Source organism: Pectinophora gossypiella, chromosome Z, assembly GCF_024362695.1.
Source record: "Pectinophora gossypiella chromosome Z, ilPecGoss1.1, whole genome shotgun sequence".
NCBI classification, from domain to species: Eukaryota; Metazoa; Arthropoda; class Insecta; order Lepidoptera; family Gelechiidae; genus Pectinophora; species Pectinophora gossypiella.
Window position 1 is genome coordinate 17,178,502 of NC_065433.1, and position 26,067 is coordinate 17,204,568.

The 26,067-nt window shown below is 37.4% G+C and overlaps 1 protein-coding gene across 1 annotated transcript in view; it reads right to left on the reverse strand.

Moving 5' to 3' along the window:
- LOC126380476 (LIM/homeobox protein Awh) overlaps positions 1-21,776 on the reverse strand; it is a 29,126-nt gene extending 7,350 nt beyond the window's left edge. Inside the window, exons 1-2 of the mRNA XM_050029918.1 lie at positions 21,565-21,776; positions 1,144-1,325 (exon numbers count right to left, since the gene is read on the reverse strand). Of these exons, the coding sequence (XP_049885875.1) occupies positions 1,144-1,325; positions 21,565-21,570 (188 nt within the window). The 5' untranslated portion in view covers positions 21,571-21,776. The remainder of the gene's footprint in view (positions 1-1,143; positions 1,326-21,564) is intronic.
- Positions 21,777-26,067: the final 4,291 nt, after the last annotated feature.

A 26,067-nucleotide genomic window follows, 5' to 3' on the forward strand; every position in this document is an offset into this window, starting at 1 on the left:
TCTAATTCCAAAACTTATATTTGAGTTGGCATTTATTAAGTATTGTGTATAAAAAGTTGTGAATATTTACGACAATAACCATTAATCGACCATCATTTGCTTAGTAACGTCAAACACACATTTCATGACCTCATCGCTACATAAGATCATGCACGCACATAGATGGAGCTCCGGGCACGTCACGCGTAGAGCTATCGATTCCAAATTTCCCGCTGGTATATGTACACAAAGCGGGCGAGCTGCGGCTGCGCGCTGTCGATAGTGCATCATCACGGCCGCCACACAGCGCGCAGGTCACAGGTCACCTGCACACTGGACCGCCTACCCCGCCAGCATTCCACCACACATTCCGCCTATAACCCAGCCGCGAACCAATGACCACGCAACCCAAACGCACCGAACATTTCAACTTATTTTTATTTTGATCGGCTATTTCGGCTTCACGGATGACTTGGAATATGATGACTATGGACATTTCTAATACGTCGAAGGTTAATTGGACGTAGGCAGTGTATTGTAAAGGAATTAACATGCAGGCCGACTAAACGATTATGTGTGTAGCGTGAACACGTAGTTTATAAACAATTTTCGTATTTTATACATAAGTATACTCACGGTAAATGCCGTCGATTGAGGAATATTATATGGACCCCACAACTAGCGTATAATATTAAAAGAAGCATGGATAATTAACAATTTTAGGTTTTAATAACATTGATACAATACCAAACAATGTTCCATACAAAAGACATCAACGCGGTTCAGCGAAAAAAACTTCTTCGAATAACTTCTTTGAGATTATTACTTTAGTGTTGTGAACACATACATATTAAAAATAGTTCTAGCATTTACCAAAATACTAAACTTAGAAAATAACATTTGTTTCTAATTTTGGAGAGCCGATAACTCATTCCTACCGGTATTTTAGAATAAAGAGTTGATATAAACAACTGTAACATCTTTTAAACATTTCGCATCAAATAAGCCGACAGTGATAGATACCCAATACTTGCTATCTTTTTACTTTCGAGCTATCTGCATCTATGTTCGTGTAGTGAAACAAGCCTCAATATGCACCGGCACGGTTTTCAATCGCAACCTCATAGGAATCTAACTTATATATACCTTATAATAAAGACTTACTTAGCGTAGTCCTGTTTGCAGTAGACCTGCCGGTCGCGCAGGAAGCAGGAGGGGTGCCGGTCGAGCTGGACTGCGCAGACGCAGCAGCGCAGGCAGCCCGTGTGCCACGCGCCGCCGCCCACCTCCAGTAGGAAGCGGTCCGCGATCGGCTCGCCGCACGCGCAGCATGTGCGGTGCTCCGTCTGGTGAAATTACAAAATATATACGTAGCTCCTAGTTTAAGACAAGACTGAAATAGGACCTTTTGGGTAAGCTCGTTACAACGTCGAGACTTTCTTAACCACTTTAAGAGGCAGATTGCTGTCCAAGAGCAAACCCATTTGATATATAAAAAAACGTATAATAGGCTCACGACTATATTCCCAGATTGGGATAGTCAAAGGTACCTCAGCCATCGCGTGACGAATGAAGGTCAGTGAATCGTGGGTACGTAATTCATTCATCATCAATGAGAGACTTCCCAGGCTACATTTCCAAAAAAAATATAGATGGCGCTGTACAGAGCTGCCTTTGTTTAACCTTCTAATTTCATAGATAACAGGCATAAGCATAGTTTATCTTTTTTGGGTATAAAAGATACTATTATACTGTTATTACACCTAGGCACAACACATCTTCCACCCATTTATCCTGATCAAAATAAAGAGGAGCAATATATATTATCATATATGATCCAAATAACAAGCAACAATTGTTTTTATATATGTTTCTGCCAATATATTATTGAATAATTGTGCACCCGAGCAATGAATCTCGTTAAAGCTGGACAAGCCATCTATAATTTTTGGAGAACGTAACCTGGAAAACCCCTCATTACTTAAAAGCCACACTTTAGTAGCATTTTTCCTTGCTAAGTTTTAGAGAAAATGTTTACGTTAAGACGTTGGTCCCGACTACTACTGCAGTAAGTATGTCAGAAGCCTACGATGGCTCAATAATAACCCTGTACCAGGGTTGGTGAAGTCGGTCATCGGACATAGGACAACCCACACGAAAGGAGTAGTAGTAGACAAAAATAGGACACTGATTACAATACATTACACGATTATAAAACTAAAAAATAGAAACGTTTTATAGTATGTTCTTATTAGTAAGAATACACTTGAAAAACCGTGTGCCGGTGTGTAAAAGAATTTGAATTTCGAATGCGTCGGCTAAAATACACTTAGATTATGAATTTTTTTAAGTAATCAAACAGAACAGGGGTGTTAAAACGGCCACATCGAAGCAATTCATCAAGGAAAGCAATGACCATTTTAACCCTAGATTTGAAATTAGATAAAAAATAAGTAAGTACAACAAAATAAAGCCGATTGTGTTAAATGCAAAATTGAAAAAGTTTTTCGTCCACTAACTAGTTACCTACTTTCGAAGATATATTTATCCCCACTCTCGAATGGATGCTGCCATAAACTTACTGCTCCTGCTGCGTTCCAGATTTCCACATACAATAGTCAAACAAGGGGGTTTGAATTTAAAGGGCTTTGGGCCTTAAGACCATATAGTGAGGATGCCCTCATAATATGTGGGTTAGTTTATAGTCGGTTTATTTGAATTCGTATTTTGAATTCTTTGAAAAGAAGTCCACCAGACCAAATCAACCGTTTTTGTGGCATATTGAAACCGACGACGCCCGAGGACACACACACACATTTTCTCTATTCGAACTATCGACTTATTTTCGGAGGTTCATCTGACTACCAGAAGAAGTTTACTCCGTTTGTTTTGACCCATATCTTTTCCGTGCTCATTGAAACCGAATGCACCGTAAATTGTGCATGTATTTCAAATCATCTGAGAACCTGTCACCGGGTGATAGCCCACAGCGCTCCCCATTTGTCCGGCTAAGTAGTTAATGATTAGATCTGCGGCAAATCTATAATAAGTCACGTCAAAAAAAATACTGAGAACCCAAAATGTAGTAATATCTTACACGTAAATTCTTACTCACATTATAATACACGCCACAGTACCTACTTGTAAGACTTCATACACATCATGAGGCGAGCAGATTCATTTTCCACGGCGATCTGAGGATGGCGCCAGGTTATACCTCTAAAATCTCTATTCTTTACTCACTTGATTTAAAGATTAGAATCGTGTAATATCAAATTGAGAAAAACCGTTAAAAAATCTTCTGTGATTCGTAATAGAACTATTAAACATTTTTTAAGATATAACCAGTGGTTACAGGTATCTTCAACGTATGCGTGATCGTAAAAGCCTTGCAACGGCCGTTTGGTTTATAAGCTGCGTTAAAGTTTATAATTGTCAAATCGTTACTTTGATCATCAGGTAAAGGCAAATAAATACCTATTATTATTTTTTGAATATTTCCCACAACTTTTTTATATGGAGTTAAAAGGTCGGTTGGAAATTAGCTGTTAAAATACAAAAGTATCATCAGCTAAGTACCAACTTGCTGTGTTGGATTCTGCGGAGCGACGTGCTAAGAGGTTGATCGGCGACAGGAAACTGGTGGAAGCCAATCTGCATAGCCTAGACCACCGCCGTAAAGTCGCCTGCTTGTCGGTTTTTTACAGATTGTACTTCTGGGAGTTTGCACATGAGCTCCATGAGCTCATTCCACCAAGTCCATTCCATCTGAGGACATCCAGACGTACGGCTGGTTACTATCCTTACTTGGTTGACATACCACTAATCCGCACCAAGTGCTTCGCTTCATCTTTCATAATGCGCACAGCCAAGGAATGGAATGGGCTTCCGGCGTCGGTGTTTCCTGTATGTTTTAACCTGGGATCCTTTAAATCACGGGTGAATAGGCATTGTCTGGGTAAGTTCGTTTCACCGTCGATCTCTTCTCCTCGTGGAAGAATGAAGTCAAGAGCAAACCCATCTTACATAAAAAAAAAAACATTTTGAAAATTCTTACTCGCGCAATCACTGTTAAACCAATCAAAACTTTCAAAGCTTGTTAAAGTGATTGCCTACAATTAATAAAACAGAACTGCAATTGAAAAATGAATTTAGCTATGTTTGCTAACTTTGTTATGGGTTGCACAACATGTGTCTGCACAATGTATCGGGTGTGTTTATTTGATTGTGTCGCGGAGGGTGTGACTGTAGTAATCTAATAGAGCTGTTGCTTAAATAAAACACCCTTTGCTTTGATTTAAATGCAGTAGGTACAACGATCAAACGCTGATGCGACGTGAATTTGTAAATATAAAAATACTGATTCAAATTTTATTTGTGTGCATTTGCTACTCCGCCTAGAAACTGTTTTATAAGTAACGAACGAAACATTTTTATTAGTTTACTTAATTGAATTTGCATTTTCTATTCCATTGTCAGTTAAATATAATCTACTTTCGGTTAAAACATCGTCGACGTATAGCCTACGAGCTCTAACATTCTCCTTTTAGATACCACTACCATCTATTACTTAACAGACAGTAACACCAGGAGTCCAACAATAACAACATCCGCCTCTAAAATTATTTATCTATCAGTGTAATCTGGTGTGACAGTGAAAATTTGGCAGTTATTGACTCCACGAGTGGCGGGAGCGACACCCGGCTCCGGCAAATAATAACAAACAATACACGAACAACATTAGTTTAGCGACGCTCTGCTCCCCAAAACAAATTCACAACGTTTTGTAAGCAATCAATGTTGCACCCGTCCCGAGCACGTCGCTCCCGCGGTCGCGGCCACAATGCCGATAAATAATAACCACACATATGTAATAGCCTCCCCTAACGCAGGCCCAACAGCACCACAAAAGCAGTTGCCACCTATCAAAATCTTCGTAACAAATTTCTTAAGGGTCCATTGACAAAGGTGAATAATAGATCCCCGGTGGCCGCATTGTCACGGATGCGACTTCAGCTGACTGATATATTTTTTACGACACTCTCCGCTAAAGCCAACCAAGTGAGCTACTCGTGTATAATGACGTTGTTTGAGTGTATTTAATGCGTCATTTAGAAGGGTTTGTTTGCTGTGCCTTTTGGTTAAAATTATGGAAATGAGATATCACTTTTATGGCCTAGGAAGAGTGAGATTTTGTGAAAATTTTAATGATAACAATATGCAGACAGCTAAAGCCCGGCTTACATTTTCACATTAATGAGGACATATTTTTAAGGTGATCAATAACTTACATTTTGAGTGCTACTTGCGATTGTTTTCTTATGCGGATTTTTACGATCGATAAACGGACATCTTGCAATAAAATTGCGTTTATATCCGTCACTGATGTAAAAGATTGAAAATGATACATTATAGAGTCCCTATTTTCGACGTCATTGATATCCAATAAAGGTTGACAATGGAGTCAGCAACGGTCGAGTTCATGCAAGGTTTATGAATAGAGCCACATTTGACAGCGGAGCGTCCCGAAACGCACTTCGTCCCATGATTTGGCGGGCGTGACGCATACTGCCTGCGATTGTGGTTAAATATCGTGTATAATTTTAATTTATGATGAAAGTAAACAGTCACCCTTCACTAATTAAAGCGACTTTACTTACTTAACTCATTTAAGTATGGTGGAGCATCTAGAATATTTAATTCTTCTTAATTAAGTACTTATCTAGTAAAGCCATTGGTAAGGCCGAAAATTGCAAGATTCACTACTAGGCATTGATATGCTTGGCAGATACCTATATATTCATATTTTAATTAACAAGTTATATCATTTATTTTCTACAAAGGAAATTTCCTTTAATCTGCAAAATAGTGTGTCCGCAAAATCAGACACGGGTGTCGGTCTGGATGGCGTGAGAGGCGTGAGCGCAGGCTCAGTATTGTCCCGGCGAGACCAAACTGTCCCGCTATTGTCCCGGCTTCCGACCATTATCCAGGAGACCAAAGGTGGTATCACGGCGCCTGCCTACGCCATTGTCATGAGCTTACGTTTGCAAATCCGATTTATATTTGAATATAATTGACTTTCGGCCTCATATCAGGTACCGAGAGCTTGTAGCTCATTGTGTTCGACTGATCTCAATGGCATTTTTATCGGCTGAACATGATAAATGTATTTGGAAGATTAAGTTTAGTGGGTGGGTGTGTGTGCTTTACAGAATATCCTCGGCGCGCGCGCCCAGCTATTCAAAGATTGTGTTGTGTGAGTATCGATGTTCCAATGCTTGTGATCGTTGAGGAAGTATAATAGAGCGTTACGTTTACTTAATTTAAAAAATTATACTTGAAATATTTATATGATTAATAGCTTATTAATAAGTACTTAGTTGTTTATTGCATCTTTTTTAGATAATATTTAGAAATAAATGTTAACTTAGTATGAGGAATGACCGATTTCTAAAGTATTATTATAACACTTTATAACTACGATGAAAATGTATAGACGAACGCCGACTCCCCGTTCTGTAAAGACGCTCCCCAGGCGTTACTTTGTATTCACAAGGAGAAAAATTTCCGTCAGGGCGGAAGAAATCACGCGGAAATTGTAGGCGATTTATTCAAAATATTTGCCTCAACAATTCTTTGTTGAAACTTTCAATTGCTGCGATATTTTAACAATACTTTTCTTGTTTTTTACTGGCTTGGTTAAGCCACTTAGAAGGGGAATCTCGATTTCCTTATTTTTTCGTTGTCTATCAACAATTGGATCTGGAGGTATTCTTAAAATCAACTGTGTAACAAAAAATCATTGACGATAAATGATGTGTGTACGTCAGCGACGCGAGCAGTATCTCGGAGCTATCTGGTGGGCATACAAAGCGACGCAAGAATGGCGCAGCGGGAGCCGGCCGCAGGATAATGGACGGACTTTCACACCATTCAAGTATTGCTCTCGAGTTTTTTCACAGTGATGGGGGTCACAGCCACCATCCGTCTTGGGAGAAGACAGCCAGCAGGAATGTTAGTAAGTATATGCAAATACAACTCCTATCGCAGGGACAATCATAACATAAAAGTGACATTTCCCCGAAATGACTATTGTTATAGTTCTTCTATTGCAAAATAGTGTCGCGGACTATTCATGTTATAACATAATAGCTTAAACATTAAACATATCCTACTGCTAGGCATTAGCCATTTTAATAATATAGATAAGTACCTAGAGTGCTTTAATCTACATAATACCTACAAACGAATGTTAATTGTTGAACATGGAAATTAGCATTTATATGTATTCGGAAATACAATGATTGCAGAGGGACATAAGAAATTTATTTCGAGAGTCATTTATTGTTTAACTTTCTTACAGCCGATATTTTTTTTAGTAAGTAAAAATTATTCCTGTGGTATTAACAATTTGCAAGTCAACGATCATCCTTGTTTATTTTCACGCGGCTTATAGGCTTAAACATTATGAGTAGCCGCACGAGAGTCAATAAAATAGCGGGCTTATAAATCTTCAATGAGAAAGTGGAGAGTGACGCGTGATGCGTGGTGACGTGAGACGTGACGGTGATGCGTGTCTCGGCGGCAGCGGGGGGCGGGCCTGGGCGTGGCTGCGGGCGGCCCCGGCGCGGCCCCGGTGACGTCACGCGCTACGTACACGCACCCGACCTCGCTCGCACTCACTGTCTCACCATTAAAACTAAAAGTACTCTATCATGGAGGCGGGCTGCACGTGAAAATGAGGTTTTACTTAGGTATTTCTTCACCTTAAGGTTACCTTACTTAGATGTAAAACCTCTTTTTAGAGGTTATGTAATGTTTTGTAAAATAGTATTAACACGTAGGTACTTTGTAATATTTTATATTTCTAGAGCAAATATATTTCTTGTTCTTCTTTGATATACCTACTCAACACTCGTAAACAGACATTGTTATATTATGGTTTCTCTAGGTTGGTCCCGGTTACTACTTACTGTAAGTAAGTAGTCGTTACATGAGCCATATCAGGGGCCTATGGTGGCTCAATAACAACCCTGACACCAGAGTTGATGAGGTTGGTAATTCACCTCACAACCCACACGATAGGAGAAGATGGTTTCTCTAAATGAATTGTTAGGTATGACCACGACCACCACACGCTTACATTCCAATATAAATCTTCATTTTTTTTGCCCAATTTGAAAAGTATCGGGCAGCTACATAAAATAATAATGCCATAGCTATTTTTTTTTTAATGGCACTACTCCTGCTTTGTGCCAATGTCAAGTTTTAAAAGATTGGGAAACTAAAAGGAAGGAAAATCCTGCACAGCTTCTTTAGCCAATTGATCTACTTTCTCGTTGCCCCAGATACCACAATGACTGGGTATCCAAACAAAGGTTATAGAAAGGTCTCTTAACTTACACTGAAGCAACTTTTCTTTAGTTTGAACTTAGATACTCATGATATTTTTTTACTGCGGCACTAAACATATGTGACTATTACTTTGATTTTTGTGGATTTTAAATATCTATACAAAATGTATGAAAAATCGAAATATGCTCAGCGACGAGCAAACTGAAGACGCCCCCTTCGTTATCGATGCTCAGAGTACTCACAGCCGGGTGTTATCTGCTGATATTGGCAGCCAAAATCCTCCTGATAACCCACAAACTAATTTCTGCTCCTTCTTACTTCTTCATGGCTCATGTTTAGGTCCATAGACGCCCTACGATTTCGCAACTGTTGACTCAGCCAAAAGCGTCATACCGTGGTTCTATCTATGGTATTCTGGTCCGCGAACCTGATGTTTTTCTGGCTAAATCTGTCTCTTGGTTTCGCTGGTAAGCCTTCTGAATAGCTGAACGACTCACAGTTAGCCGCCGAGACAAGTCATTTGTAAACAACCTTTTTTCAAATAGGGCTGTAATTTTACACAGCTCTTAATGCGTCTATCTGCCTTGTCAGGAAGTGGTATTTAACGTAAAATTAAAATAGATTTGCATAAATTATACAAAACTTTTAATAATTTTATTGATCATTATGTATGTTTCAAAGATTCGCGCTCTAAATAGGTATAGAGAATAATTTAAAGTGCCTCTTTTTGCAAAAGAGTTTTTATTTCTTTTTAATCATATGCTTAATCATAACAGAAACAAAAATAATAAGTAATATGAAAACTTCAATGCTTTGGCATTGCGAAGTTGAATTATGTTTGTTTATCTGGAAATAAATTTTAATAAGTATATGTATGTCGTTTCCATATCTCGGGCCTATGGAGTCCCGAACTTTTCAGTATTATTATTAATGAAAAAAAAATACTTAATAGCAAATCTTCATATGAAAGACATCGACGAAATGTTAATTTTTCTATAGAAAATGCAAAGTTAAATAAATTAATGTCATAATTAATTATGAAAAATTTCCATCATCTACTACTTAGCTGACTTCAAAGAACCCTATCTCACTAGGACACTGTGGTGGCACTGCCCACGGCTGCGCAAAACAACAAAATGTATGCAGTTGTAAAAAGAGTACCGTAACGGTTGCGCATTAGTGGCCAGCAACCGAATCCCGAATAACTTTCCGCCGGTTGCGCGACCATGATGACTGTGGCGTCCTATAGTGAGATAGGGCCCTTAGACCGAAGCCTATAAGTATAAGCAGTAGGATCAGTAATAGGCTTTTTTCCTATCCATGAGTGGCATGCAAGTCAACGTATGTTATTTTAAATAAATACTTATTTGCCACTACTTTGTTTACAAAAGAAAATGCAATAATATTTTATTAATAACAATTTATTGCATTTCCTTTTGTACACAAAGTAGTGGTAAATATGTAGACAAAAATAGACCTGTTACCCTAAAACTCGACAAATCAAAAGACTAAAAGAAGAACAAAATGAATAAGACTAGATTTATTACCTTACCTTATGACCAGCTTTGTTCTAATCTAACAAAGGCCTCGCATAACACATAAGTACTTATAGTAAGTACCTATTTAAGTTTATACAATACATCACAATACAATACAAGAACTCTTTATTGCAAAAACACACAAGAAAAAAACTACAGATAGTAATATAAACAAAAGAAGTTTACTTAGGCAAAAGAAGTAATATTGGTAAATAGCAATTTCTTCCAGGCAACCTTATGGTGAAAGAAGCTGTAATCGTCTATTTAAGTTCGGACTGATGCCAAATACAACGACCTTTTTAAAGAAAGCCTTTTCAGATAAAATAAAAAGTAAGAAACATAAAATTAGCCTTCAGCAACATAAAAACTGGTCCAAAAGCGGAATCGAAAAAGTGACTCTCACAAACTTCAATCATCGTTTATAGATCCCTCTGTCGGCTTCTACTCTCATCTTGTTATTATTTTTTCAAAGAGACTTCTCAACAGCGGGTCGAATTATCATAACATATTAAGTAATAAACAGCATATAAACATGGGAGCGGCAAGGCTAGCGCCAGATAATGGTGTATTCCTGTATGCTCTCGCTAAAGATTTTTTTGAGAGAGATAACTTAGGTTGCTACATTTTATGTCTACAATACGTAGGTACTATAGAAGTTTCAGTGATTAACCAATGTTTTACAACATGTGTATCTCTCTATCTCAAACGGATTGTATAATCTGCTGTTTTTGAAAACGGTTAGCCGTAATTTATCTATTATTACAGAGCTAGTAGGTATCGCTTTGCAAAAATGATGAAGCGGTCAGGTACGCAGGATATATTAAGGTGCGCAGACGTTCGCGCAAAACGCAGGCGCACACACTCGTCTTACCCCTCCAAAATACAAAAATAATCAGTCAAAATACTAACAAAACCGCGGAAGTACCAAATAATATGTTCGGCAAGATACTGGGCTAATAAAATTGGTACTTACTTACTAAGTGCTTATTTTTTACTGTGTTTCGTAGGAGCAAGCGCGAGTAGGACACCGGGGAACATAGAGCGCTAATTACAAACAATTAGAGGCCATACTGCCGCCCCCCCGCCGCCGCGGCGGCGCGCGCGCTTCTCGTTATTGCCCTATTTATTGCATATTGGAAACAAAACCCATCTCCTAAACGACCTTCGCGCCGTACACACGTCCACCTTCGTTCCCAAGTTTAGTTTATTTCAATTTTATTACACGACTCCTCAATGACTAACAAAAAGTGTTCAGATGCTCTCATTTGGAATGGATCTATATTTTTTGTTTCCCCTTTATTAACATTGTTAACTTTTTGAACTTAAGTAGTTTTCTATATCTAATATTTAAAAACCTTTGCTTATTAAACTCAAGCCTACCAGATTCCGGGTTTATAAGATCCAGCAAACAAACAATATGCAACCGTTAAAACTTACCAATGTTTAAATTAGGTACTTACTTGCTTTACGTTAGTATAACAGACTCTGGTTACTTCAACGTATGTGGTATTCGTAGAAGTTAAAGTTCCTAACCAACTGCATTAATTAGAATTTATGTTCAAATACTTTGAAGGACCGCAAGAATAGAGAAGAGCGCAACCTTCAGCCTGGTGAAACCAATAAAAAGTTTAAATGGAAAGCGCAGAAATATGTAGGTATAAGTAATAGAACGATGTAGGCGCTGTTTGGCGAGCGTGGCGTGCTTGACTCGCCCCGTCACATTACAACTGTCATATAACTCACAGACTAATAGGAGCGGCCCTGTCTGTGCCAACTATTAAATACTATTCACATTTTACGATAATGCCCAATGCCCAACAAACTCTTATTGACGTATAAATTCTGAGTTTTTTTCCCTCACCAAACAGCCGAAGGCGCCAGTTGTTTCTCAATATTAATATGAGACTAGTTCTGTTTTTCGGGTTTAATTACGTCCAGTCGTCAGAACCGGCGATTCGATACCGTCCGAATGGGTGGAAAGTAGTAAATTAAACGGTCGGCGAGCCCCTTTTAATATTCATAGCGTTTTCAAACAAAATTTTTAAACTAATTAAAAGTTGTGTTAATAATTCTGTGGGTTATGAATAAAGCCCCGAGGCGCTGAATTCGATTTGTTTGCGTTGTTAACAGTGACAGGGAATTGCTTACAGTTCAATGTAATATATTGCGCATTTATGGATGATTCCAACTTCTTCGAGTACGATTAGAAGCCAATTAGTTGCATGTCTCGGAAAGTGCGTTCGAGAATTCGAAGTAAGTAATTACTTAAAACTAATAAAACCATCGTAGAGAATGGCTTGTGTAACGTATTTAGAAGTAAGTACAAGACAAAGTGAAACTCTTAAATGAGCCAATAGAACCCAAGTTGTTGTAAAATTTAATGTACAAAAGAGCTAGGATGACTTTTACAAATAAGGACACGATGGTACTCAAAGCAGGTGTTAACTTCTTGTAAGTCATACCCACTCCATAGAGATGGCCCCGCAATTGATCGATATAGAATGCACAACATTGATCGAAAGTATAAAAATTTTAAACAATTTATTAAACATATTTATTATTTTGAATTGAAAACATTTCCGATAGAAACAATCCGTACGTAACATAAAACAATTATTAAACCGATTACGACAATGTATCTTCTATGATTGCGCATGTGACTACAATAAACATATGATACTTATTATATTTTATATATATGCGTGCAAAATTTTAGAGTAAATGGGTCCACAACTGTTAAAACATAAGTATTTATTTTTTGACTTGATAATATTTATTAGGTTTGCGGTATAAGTACCTCTTCATACTGTACGGTTTCCTAGTATGCGATTCTCTAAAAACAACTTCGTTTAACCTAGTACTCAAATCTCTAATCTTACAAGAAAATTGTCGAACTAGTTCGCTTGTTAGAGTAAATAGTTTTAGCTCAATCCAACGCTTGACCAACGTATGGATTCCATATAATATGCCTGATGACATTACCTTAAAGAATCACACAGCTGGTGGATCAAAAGCATCGACAACTCTTGTCCTTCATCCCTAAGCGGCCGGCGGCTCGCGTCCGATGGGTCGGCCCAGTGGGGAGCCGCTCGTGTCCGCGCCCACACCTGCCGGCCTCGCCATTCACACTGTTTGCCCATCACCTCCCGCTACACTCTATTGTCTACACAAACACTTATCAGTGTTGTTCACTCGAAAATCTTGAACCGAATTTTAAAAGCTAGCAGCTTAGAGTTTTAAGAATTTAAGTACCAGTATTGATTTTTCGCACAAAATCCCAAGTCTGGAAGAGTAACAGAAATAGAAAGAGTTCTAAAACGGCACAGATATACACAGTAAGTTAACCACAACGACCCCGGACAGTAGTCGTGTTAAGGATAGCCTTTGCCGGAAACCGCTTGGAGGACATGACTTAATAAGGGATTTTCATTCAAACTGTTAAAATAACAGAGCTATACAATACATCCATCGCAAGATGAACTAAGTACTCACGCTTCACCGAGCATTTTCTTAGATCAACGTGATAGGTGGTGAGCTGCATGGCTCTATAAAGGTCGAGCTAACTGTGTTAGTGAAAATTTAATAATTAATAAGTAACTGATTGGTGCAAGTCCGGTACCCGGTATCGAAACGGCACTCTCCGTGTGAGAGACAAACCGGTGGCACACAGAACCACAGTCAACTTGCTTTGTCACAACAGCCACTACCTGCAAGGTTTGCTTGCACACTAATAGACCAAAAACATATAATAGGCCAAAAAGCCTACGTATAAAACATGAACCCAACTGTATTGTAACCACTGCTGAAGTAACATCACTTTCAAATCTTAACTATATGCCTGTACATATGTGTATGTATGTTATCGAACAAAACTAAACGTGACCAGAATGCGAAAGATAGAATCTTCACATTTTAAAATTTTATTGCGAGTATTAATCACAATACCTGTTAAATGTTTGCTTCACTTGCTAGCTTGCTACATCTCATTATAATGTACCTACTTGAATGTTATTATTCTATTAGTAAATATCTTTATATTTAACCGGTCAGTTTTTATGTGCGGTGTAGGTTACTGAAGGTTAATAGCCAGAAATCGAATCGTTGATGTGCTGATGGACTCAACAGCAAAAAGTCCAGATAAAAACCTTAAACTTGTTATGATCGCACGCGGTATGAGTTTATAAAATCATTAGAAAAACATAACTTTCCTTAGATACTTAAATATGAAATTCTAATCTGAGTCATAATGATATTTACTTACTTTAACATTGTTTGGTTTCTACATAACTACCGTTCAAAGGAAGTTCTTTTGAGCGGGATCTACTGAACGCAGTGAAACAATTGACACAAGTGACTCGCACAGAGAACAAACAAAGGCTGTTAAAATGTGTAAATAACGGCATTTGTACTATAATACAAGATCGTATATTGTAGTATTATGGTTGTAATTTGATTGATATTACGCAGGAGTTGTGACGTTAGTGCGGGAGACAATCAGCAGGCTGTAATATAGATGTCAGCGGCTGACACGTCGGTAAGTTTGCGTTTCACACGCGGCACCTCGTGCCGCCGCCGCCGCCGCCCGGCGATTGCCGCGACCCACATTCTTCGTAACGGAATTCAAATGCGGAATATATACTTCAATTTATTTTTAATGAAAATATTTATTTAATGATATCTCATGCATGGTTTATATGAAGCAAAACGACTACCGCCAGCTATAAATTTTAAAAAGGAGTATAAAGATAAATAAACCTGATAAATTAAAGAATCGCAATTCAATTATATTAGCAGTTTCCTCGTGCATACGATGGTTTTGCAATTGTAAATGATAATAAAAGCCACCGTAAAAAGCGCAATTCCCGTTTCCCATTAAAACTGAATTGCTGGGTACACTTATACTTATTTTGTTGCCTAGTTGAGAACAATACAAGCCTTAAGTTGTAGGTAAGTACCTAATACCAGTTGGCATAACCTACAATTATGTAACTTATAATTCTAAATAATGACAATACGTGGAGCTTTTTTATAACATATTACGTGGCCGTGGATATTATAAAATATAACAAATTGATAAATCACTACCAGGACATAGTTAATCCTCACGAAATGAGTACTTATACGGGGATTACACCTTTAGCTTGCCCAATGACATTAACCACTTTTACCGAGTTGTAGCGAAGCCCCGTGGTCGGATACATTAAATGCGCTCGCCGCGGTATGATGTATGGTACTCATTGTGTCCCATAGCCCAGAGCATTTGTAAGCACGCGCGTAGCCGACTTATTCGAAACTCTAATAAAAAGTATAATGAAAAATGTATGTGTAAAGCTATTAATAACTAATGAAAGAAAGCATGAGATGTGTGCACCAGGTTTTTAAGTTCAGTTGACGTTGTTTTAGTATACTCAAATTATAGGTCTATTTTGCTATTTAAAATTTAGTTTTTGGATTATAAGGGTTTCGTTTAATTCTAGAATTTATATCGATTGCTATCTCAATTACAAGATGTTCTCCACACACACACACATCTCTACTTACCTTCTTCTGCCTACCCCTTCGGGGATACAGGCGTGATACTATGTTATGAAATTAATAAAGAAATACTAAATAGTTATTGGTTTAATATGAAATATTCTTCTTTAAGTTTTCCGTTCTAAATAAACGTATCTACATTTAAAATCCGATTGGTATTATTGAGTGTTATTTGAAGCATGTATCGCGTGCATCGCATGTCGTCGTCTCCGTCAGTAATATCCAGCATTAACTAAACTGCTATTAAAAATTCCCAGCCTAGACATTGGCCACACCAACTCCAGGTGTAGAGGCCGAGCGAGCAGCGAGAATGCCACCCATTACTGCACCAGAAAATCTCTTTCGCGTTTATAGTGAAAATATATAGACCCAAAATATTTTGATTTCATTACTACATAGGTAGTCGTAATCGTATTAAATCTAATCTATAAAATTTACACGGATAATGTAAATTGAAACTATCATATGTTTGTTGTAGGTTTTAAGTAAGTAACTGAGTAAGCAAAAGAAAATAAACTACCGATGTTCCAAATTCATTAATTTTTAACGAAGCCTGTGGTGGTTAGTTTTTTATATTGTCAATTTTTATTTAAATATAAAAAAACCACTTTATATAAATTATAAAAATAAATACGAGATTAGAATTAAAAAAATTGACTACTAAAATTAACATTTGTCGCTACAACTTATCGCGTGCGCCACGTTCGCGCGCAGTGGGCCGATGGGCGCTAAATCATTCCACACAAAGAACTACGTGTTATTGTTGTTTAAATACTAAGAACCGCCATATTAATCATCCCACATGTAAAACTACATAAAACGCGGTAAACTGAAAAGGTAAAGGTACTAGATAACCTTCATCATTATTCTTTAATTTATAACACAAACTTCTAAAACAAAATGGGTGAACACCGCTAATTTAATTTTATTAAGAATAATTTATTGTAGGTAAGTACCTACGTACATATTATACTTTCATGATTCAAAATATTGATACATACTTTGAATAATGAAATCCTCCGTCTAAGCATCCTTCAATTCGAGATATACTTGACGTGAAATATGGGATGTTTCTAACTTTGTATAGCGCAACCACCAACAATCAAAATATATTTTTTTCCAAAAGGCCGCGCCGAATAAAACGCCTATAGTTGATATCACCGGTGAGGAGCGCGCTCGTCACGGATGCTCACATCTGTTGGATGAAATATTAATAGGGTTGGATTCCTGCAGCCTATACTCGATCGTTAGGCCATAGAGCACGGAATGACCGCGACTATATTAATCATGCCAGTCCATATTATTGTGTTGTATTGATCGATCAACCACACGTGCACACCAGTGACTAATGCGCTGTTTCTCCGTCAATTGTAAACAGAGGTGTTAAATGTTTACAAGGCGAGAGGTGCCGCCATCTGTCACTGTCCAAACACTGCTCAAAGCCTTCAAGCGAGAAACAAAACCCCATTTTCGTCATATTAATCTCCGGACACCGAGTAGGACAAGCTACCGCACCACGAGGTGCAAAACAATGTCAGTGATAATGGAGTTGTCAGTTTTTTAACTCGCTGTATAATCGGTGTAAAAAATCGTTCATTTAAAATCTAATTAAGACTACGCCGTGATTCTTTTGATAAATTTGTTTCTTCCCACAAATAGACAAATCTTTGCATGGTCAAATCTATTTATCTTCAGTTAAAGATATTTGTTTCGAAAACATTGTCGTTTTCGATTTAACTATTGAGATTTGTCATTTTTGGATTTTGGATTTGGATTAGTCACCATAGACGGTACTAATCTTTCACCGAACATGCTGTTGTTAGTGTGTTATTAGTAAATTTTTGCATTGTAGTTTTGTAAGTGCTACTTGGGTGGTAGATGGTACGCCTCCGCGCGATGATGTGTCGATAGTCGATACCATCCGCCTGATGGGCCGATAAGCCGCCGGTACAATAGCACCGCCGCTCGTGTGCCGCGCCGATCCGGCGATGACTCGATTCAATCAGTACCGTATTATATCTACCTACCCGTTTAGTTAACCGCCGTGGGCAGACACATAGGTGCACTCAACAGTTTCAATCTAAACCACAGCAAAAGACAATCCATACTATTTACATTCTCAGAAGCATCCTCAATAACACCTTCGTTACCTACTAAACAAAACGAATTTTCATTCAAACGACAAAAAGTTACCGATATAGCAAAATATTAATTAGTTATTCACAACATCCAATTGGCGTCCTAAAACGTCGTTAAAGAATGCAATAAGTTTAAATATGCAATCCACACAAAATATTTTAACGATCTACTAATCGAACAAGTGGTTTTAGGTTTTGATGTGTTTTTTGTTATGACCTTTGAGAGGACAATTTATTCAGTGAGATGCCCGGCCACGTATCAACACGTGAAGAGCATAAGGTGAGCTTATTAAAAAATGTATCCCTGAACAAGTCCTTGCTTTGTAAAGGGTGTTCCGTACAACTTTATTGCTATGATCATTACAAATTCAGCGACTATTTTATACGATACGATAGCAGCATTGAAAATTCGCCGTATTTTGACACCGACTTATTTCACCGCATAGATACAATAGTTCACAAAATATAAATAAGTACATATAATATTTTGTATACTTCGATAGGTACCTGCAATTGTTATCTTGATATGCATAATAAGTAAGTATATCTTTTTTTCACTTCACGAATACACAGATCAGCGAAAAGCTTAAGTAGGTATAGCTGAATGGAAATTTTAGAAGTCAGTTTTGTTATACGTGTAATGTGTAGATGTTAGAAATGAACAAATAATACTAAGACTGGAGGATTTTACTATGCGAGGTCCTCGTGAACCCTCAAGCGCGTCATTCCGAGGAAGTGTCGCGTCATCGCGGCACAAAGCGTCCACACTGCATGCGCCCGCGCCGCCCTGCCGTCGTTCGGCCTCTCGTTTGTTTATTCAATAAACAGTCCAATCCTTGCCCTGCTCTCAACTCGAACGTCCCCTGTCATCTCAACGACGTCTTTTGTTCTTTTTACTATTCTTTCTTTTTTATTGTGCGCTACGGTAGCTCGGTTCCTATCTCATCGTCACATCCCCACTGACTGGAGGCCCTAAATGTCCTGATTTAATCAGTTATTTTCAACACTAAAATTTTTTAACCGGATAATGTAGATTTTGAAATAAGTCTACCTTCAATGAAACTCTAAAAATACACCTTTAGGTTTCTCGTCTGAAACGCATTAGCTCGCTAAGCGGGTGGGCATCATGGCATTATTCCAAGAGCAGCGTTAAACGGGGTGGTTTAACCCGTCAAGCGATCGATAAAGCGTCGAAGAAGACATTCGCCAGTTGGGCCTTGAAGCGCAGTGATACATTCCGATCATTAATATCAGCATTGAGCTGGTGGCAGCTCGGCGGGGCTCCGCACCGGCGCGCCCGCCTTAAATAACATATTAGCCTCCAAAGCGGCCGCCGCCATATTTCTCGATATATCGAATAAGTTTTTCGGTAAATCGAAACGTAACGAATCGCCGTCGATGACAGCCGACGCCGGCGACGATTTATCGCGAGCACCCGATTCTACAGTAATCGGATTTGATGTAACGCGACCGAGCACACGGATTATACGCACGGATCCTGTTTTGTTGTTCTCGTAAGATACATGGTTTCAAGTCGTCGGAGCTCGATAAACTAATGCTTTACATCCAATTTTTACTCACGTATGCATCAAATTATGATTCAAAATGTGATTTATTTTATTTTGTGAGGAAACTATTAACAGGTTATACTTATGTAGCTATTAATAAAAGGAAGATATTCAAAAATATTTTAATTACGAAATTAGAAATATTGCTCGTTGATGTCTTTAGTTAGGCGTAAGATCTTTTTTCTTTTCTCTTTGCCAATTTTAGTCATAATTATTATATGCATCAAAGTAATCACTTATTTACATATTTTACATTTCAAGCACCCGCCCATTTGTACGAATGAGGTTCCATATCTATGTAAATTTTTCTGATAACAATTATTAAGTTAAAACAACGATGTTTCTTCCCTCAAAGAAACTGTTGCATAAATTGAAGGGTAATTTATATAAGTCAGTCTGCATTTGAGTATCGATCATTGAGTATAGGATCAAAAATATTTCTTTGAAACCTTGTATTATGGTATGTATGTATTTACATACTTCCTTCGCTTTTATTTTTATACGGGCAAATTACAAGTTATCATATCATAAGCCAAATTTTCTCTGCCTTATTCTGTAGCTTCTTAATAAAGTTAATGTGAATTTCTCTTTGTAATTTAGTAAATAATTTAAACAGCCTGTTAATTAAACATTCACCTATCACGTTATCTACATGTCAAAAAAGACATCATATTTTTTTTCAAAAGTTGCTTTTAAAAAGTTTTCATACGTGCGCTTCTAAGTAACTATATTAAGTACACCTACTTACTAATATATTTTTATAAATTAAAATTATAAATTAATTATACAGTCATTTTGATATTATAAAATTCTAGGTCCTAAATAATTTTTAACATAGGCTACCAGTAGGTAAATTCAAGCCGGGTCATAGAATGGGTGACCACAGAAAAAAAAAGTTTTCATCTCGAGCTCCTCCGTGCTTCGGAAGACCCGTGCCCCAGCAGTGAGGACGTGAAGGGGCTGGTGATGATGAAATTCAGGCCTATCTTTTTTGGTGGCACGCTAGACGAAACTAAACATAATCAAAGACAAGTTTATGTGGGTATTTTTACAGCGGTAATACAGGGCAGGTTATTCTCTGTGCAGGTTTCTGGATCCGGGAAAATAATTCGGCTGTTGAATAATCCTTGTGCCATAAGTACATTTTGTTTAAGTAACTGTTTTTATTGAAGCTATGTAATTTACCTAGTGTGCGTTAGAATGACGTTGTGGGAGAATTAAATAAGAATTAAATATGGCAACCCTGCGCTGCTTCTGACCTGGAGGTCTAAAAACGCCACGGCCCCGATTCCTCCAGACACCTCCTAATTTTACTTTAAGTAATACCTGTCATTTTCTTATCCGCCTAAAAGGAAAGGGACAACTCTTAATTTTAGGAAGAATGAGTAAATGAATGAATCATCCGGGCGAATCCAAAGGTATCTCGCTCACTCGCAAACCGTTTGACGTGAGCTGTCAACTTAATTCTGTAGGGTTATTGGCCAATGTAAAATTATTAGACAGTTGTTTAGATTTGTGCTTAAAAGATGTGTGTTCCATAAATTTTATGCTTGTCGATTACCCGTCCCTTTCCTTTTCGGCAGATAAGAAAATGACAGATATAACTTAAAATAAAATTAGGTGGTATTTACAGGAATTAGCACCGTCAACAAATGTCAAATAGGAATAATGTTTTTATAGATGAGTTGCTTTAACGTGGCGTTTTGAACCCCACTGCTCCTGCTTTTGGTGTGCCGATTTTTGTGTAACAAATAAGTAAGTATTATTGTAGCAGTAGACTTCATCATTGCTTTATTAAGTAGATATTTCAAATTCCAGTAATTGACTAAGTAAACCAGCTAGTCCTACTAGCAACCGAGATAAGGGAAAAAAGGCTATTAAAACTATCAATAAGTAGCATTTCGTATAGGTTTCGTATTTTAAAGAAATTCAGTAGTGAAACATATTAAAAAAACAAATATTCTTATATAAGTTCAAAGAATAAAAATTTAAAAGTTTGAAACAAGAAAATATTTCTTTGAAATTCATTCGAATAGCGATGTTTAGGAGTTAGCCGTCGTCGTATGACAATCTGTCCTAATAGTTTGGTTACCACGTCTATCTCCTAAATATCGCTGCTCGAAAGAATTTTTAGAGGAATACTTTCTTGTTTCAGCGGTCAAACACATAACTCTCCTTCTTGCTTCACCACAGTCGGGTATAAATAGAGTTTCTCTCGGTAAATGGTAGGAAGTCGTTCAAATTTATTATGCAGCTTTTATATTATACTGTTTAGTTTATTTAATAGTATTTTTAATTATAATAATTTAATATTGTGTCAGGTTTCAGGAAAAAAATCCCAATAGGAAAATTCTTCATGAAAATACTTTAATTTTATAATTACTAATAATTGCAGCAATATCAAATGAGGCTGAAAAGTTTTCATTGTTGATAATTAAAAGTGTTTACCTTCATCTCTACCTTTACCCCCAACACCTTGCTGGATTTTCCTTCAGCTTGTCACAAAATAAAACAGAGGCATCAATTACAGTCCTGGCCTGCACCCTCACAAGCGTCAAATCATTGTAGGAAGAGCAAATTGCAAAGGCACTGCGTATAGTCCATGGGAACACTTTATAGGATTTTTTGGAAAATGCGACACGGCGGGTACGCGACCACTCGTTGCGATTGTATGGTATAAACTAAGTTTTTACGGGCAGTAAGGCGGCGCTGGGGCGGCCCCGCGGCGGCCGCGCGCCGCCATTGGCTCGCGCTCCCGGGGCGGGCCGCGGCCTACACTCCGTATAACTACAGTAGTCTTGGTCTCATCTATGTAAACGTGCCCGATTAATACGGTAAAAACTCCCATCCTGCCTGAATTATGGGTACACGTACGCATAAAAGCGTCTACGACATTTCGTGTAATAAGTATGTATATCGGATTTCAATGATACATGCTGATTGAAATGGTACGATTGCCGATTTCGATGTAAATTCTATTTAATAGCGGTCTTGTATAAAATTATCAGAGGTATCAGAAAATATTACATTCTCTTTGTTATTTAAATGATTTCGTTTTTATCGTTAAATAGCGACGTTATTCATTTGATAAAAGCGTATGCTTGTTGGAAATAAAACAAAAGAATGGTTAAGTAACTGTCGTAAATTGGCGACTGCCTTTCCAGTTCGTTATGTTTAGACGAAGGTACTTAGGTAAGTAAGTACCTAAATATTTAGTTTTTCTTACTATACTTAGGTCCTGGTTACCAATTCAATAAAAAAGTTATGTCCAATTTAAAACCGGTCAACCAACCTTATCTTTTCTGTAGAGGCAGTTGGATTATTTTATTTATTACTGCCTTTCAGAAATACGACAAATAAAATAAAGTATTTATCAGACCAAGTATTCTTAAACCAGGCTTTGTCTTAACCAAGTGTGTGTACGCATAATATTTTAGTCAAACTTTCAGCACCGTTTTGCTCCACCGATTACAAATTATACCGCCTCCATTATACAGGAGCTATGCAATAGAGCGAAAAGCGAGAAAAACTGCCTTTCACGCCAAATCGTTCTAGATAATTGCTTTATTTAAGGAGAAAAAGCAATATTACCATGGAAACGACCAATTAAATGACTGAAACAATAAACTTCACTATTTTGCTCTTAGACTTGCTTCTTTTACTACATCGTTCTTATAACTGGAAGTGCATTAGAAGTTTTTTTGTTATTGTAGTGAGTGTAATATATGAACAAGATGCACAATAATTTATTTGATAAATTCCATCAGTTAATTTTGAAAAAAAAGACCTTTCGGTATCTCTGAACTGTGGTTTTGATTTTCAACATACTCACATTTCACTCAGGACCGATATCTACCTAACACATTAAATAGACGACATTATGTTTCTTCTTAAGTTTATCTTTCATTGAAAAATATTTTACGTGCGCGAAATTAATGTAAAGTGAGTGCTATTCAACGTAGTAGGTAAACTGGTAACTTATTTATATAATTGACTTCATATATCTTCGTGGCATAAAATTGCACGTGATTAAACTGAGAAATAGGTTTGCCTACGTCTCGATACCTTGTATTGCGGAACTTTGCTAATTTTGTATTACAGCTATTTGTCATAATATGTAGTGAACCTTGATTACAGAGAAATGTGGCTAATCGGTAACGAAGATAGATAAACTTTTGACAAGTTTTCTTCTTTATTTAATGATAACTTTGATACAAAAACGTGTAAGAATTTGAGCTTTAACATCCCAACATGGTAATCGAATTCACAAATCAGATTAAGATATGTGGTACTTTTCAGATAATGCCCAGGAATAACTGAATGATATCTAAGTGGCGATATAAAATAATATCAATACAAAACAAAGAACTAAAACTTATTAAATGCTTTATTAATATAATCGTAAGCCATCATCTAAAAATATCATTGAAAAGAATATTTTATGTTATTGCCAATGCAATACACTGAAATACCTCCACCCAAAGTAGGCAGTTATAGTACATTTTTAACCATACTTAGTAGTTACCAACAAAATTATCATTATATTGGCAATAAGAATGTCTTTCAATGCACAAGTTTTCCAGTCAAGTACGTACCTACTTAGTTAATGCCGTCCCGGGAAGATTTTCAGTAAATCACATTTAAACAATGCATTTAGTAAAATAGAACGAATGTCTATGAGTAAATTTACATCATTCAGCAGTTATGCAAAAACACAATAATGACTGCAATAAATCAATTCATTTACCTATACAAATATGCAAAAACAAGCAGCAGCTCTAAATTGATCATCAACATAATATATATCCATTCAAATTCAAACCAATTAAATAATGTAAACAAAACACATTCGATTTGATTAGTCATTTTCACATCGAATCGCTATTTTCTAGATTTAGTTCCGTTAAAATTAAATAAGTACTAGCTAAGTGCTTCTATGCTGTTCTGGGAGCATATAAAAAACATAGAACACGTTCAGCTGCTTCTCTTCCCGGGCATGTCGTAAAAACCGACAGAGGGATTGTGTCAATTTGTGTCCTCTAACATGATGGACTAATGTTATGGGCGATAGGCTGATCCCTTATCACCATAAGGTTCATCATATCCATCTTTGGACTTCGTATCAACAGTGGCTGCAAGTTGTCTTTGATTACTTGTGGCTCTGCCCACCCCATTAGGGATTACGGGCGTGAGTTTATGTATGTATGTAAGTACTACAGATCCGAAGTTACGAGAGAAGCTTTTACCCAGTAGTAGGAACAAATAAAATTTACCTTTCTCCCTGCCTAATACCCTAACGCGCAATAAGTAAGTTCCGGCCAAGTAGTTAATGCCATCTGCGGCAAATCTACAATAAGTCACGTCAAAAAAAAAGCAATAAGTAAGTAGTACAGCGAACTGGGGCGCACTACAGACAAGTTAGCGCAACTTTTAGGTACCTACCAAATACGCACTTCTCAGCATGTGTGGTGGAGTTGAAGTACGGCTGTGACGTAATTGCGACTAAGTCGGTAATGGTGGATTAGTCGCCGTCGCTAGTCGCGCTACAATCAAGGCCCTTGTCTGTATGACACTCGATGTTGGCGTGGTTTTGGTATACGGCGGGGTTCGAGGTCGAGAGCAGATTTACAACGTCATGTCTGCCATTGTGCTTACTGTGTCGGAATAGGGCGAGATGTAATAAAGACACTCGTGGTACTTACTTACAGTTAAGTACTTATCAGGTATAAAATTTTTGCTTCAGATTCTAAAACTTAAGTCATGCAGTGAAAGATAGTTGTACTGTTACACTTAAATAAAAAAAATATTCGTAGAGACATGCGACATCAAGCCACTCGCCGTAAAGAGACTCGCCGTACCGGGAATCACGATTAGGGGAGTCGCTGTCAACGCCACAATTCAAACAGGGCCTAGGAATTTGTGAAACTTGAACATTCGAGTTTCGGTTCTGTACTTATAGTATACCACCGTATATACGTATAAGAAAACCGCGTCATTGAGTATACCCAATAAAGCATGAAACAGTCAGCATGTGTAGAGTAGAATCTAACAAATAAATCTTATCTGACATGCTAGTAGAACAATCTAACTAACCACTGAGAAACTAGCGGTCCAGAACCAATTACGTATATATTGGGTTCCAAACTTAACCGACTTCAAATACAAGGAGCCTGGACTTCTGATCAAACACAGCAGCTAATTCTTCGCTATTCACTCACACTACCTGCAGTCTGATGATATCGTCTGTTTTTGATATTTCGTATGCAATCCGAAGCAAAACAAAGATGTAGTACCTATCTATTACTGTGGGCTACACAATAGTCGAATTTTGTAACAGTGCATTGGATGGATGCATATAGGGGAAGGCTGGGCAAAGTGAATACCCCGGGCAAAGCGAATACTCCCCACTACTCCTAAAATATTAGATGTTAATTCAACACACCACTACTGTTACGTCGGGCCATCTTGGATTAATACGCTGCAAACATAGAAGCGAGAGGCCGCGTCGTGTCCCTTCCGCGGAGTGGAGATTTGTGTTTTCGTAAATAAAAGATGGATTTTAAGCGGTAAGTACATTGATTAATTCTCCTATATTACTAGTTCTTGATTCTTAGGAATGTCTTAATTCAGTAGCATACCAAAGTAGGTTTTTATGGTATATTTAACAGAAAGTCAGAATTATTAGTTTTTGCATGAAATGTGTTAAGCTCAAAACTTACCTAGTGGGGCAAAGTGACTAGGGCAAAGTGGATACCATATCCACTGATGGCTTATTATCTAAAAAGGTCTTTTACTTGTTTCAGATGATGAATAAATATAAAAAAAACTTTTCACCGAAGATTAGGAAAATATATATAAAAGAAGATGGTAAACTAATTGAAAATTGGATTCGATGTGACATTTGTCAACAATGGTGTCACGAAAATTGTTCTGCTTTTGATGGCACATAAG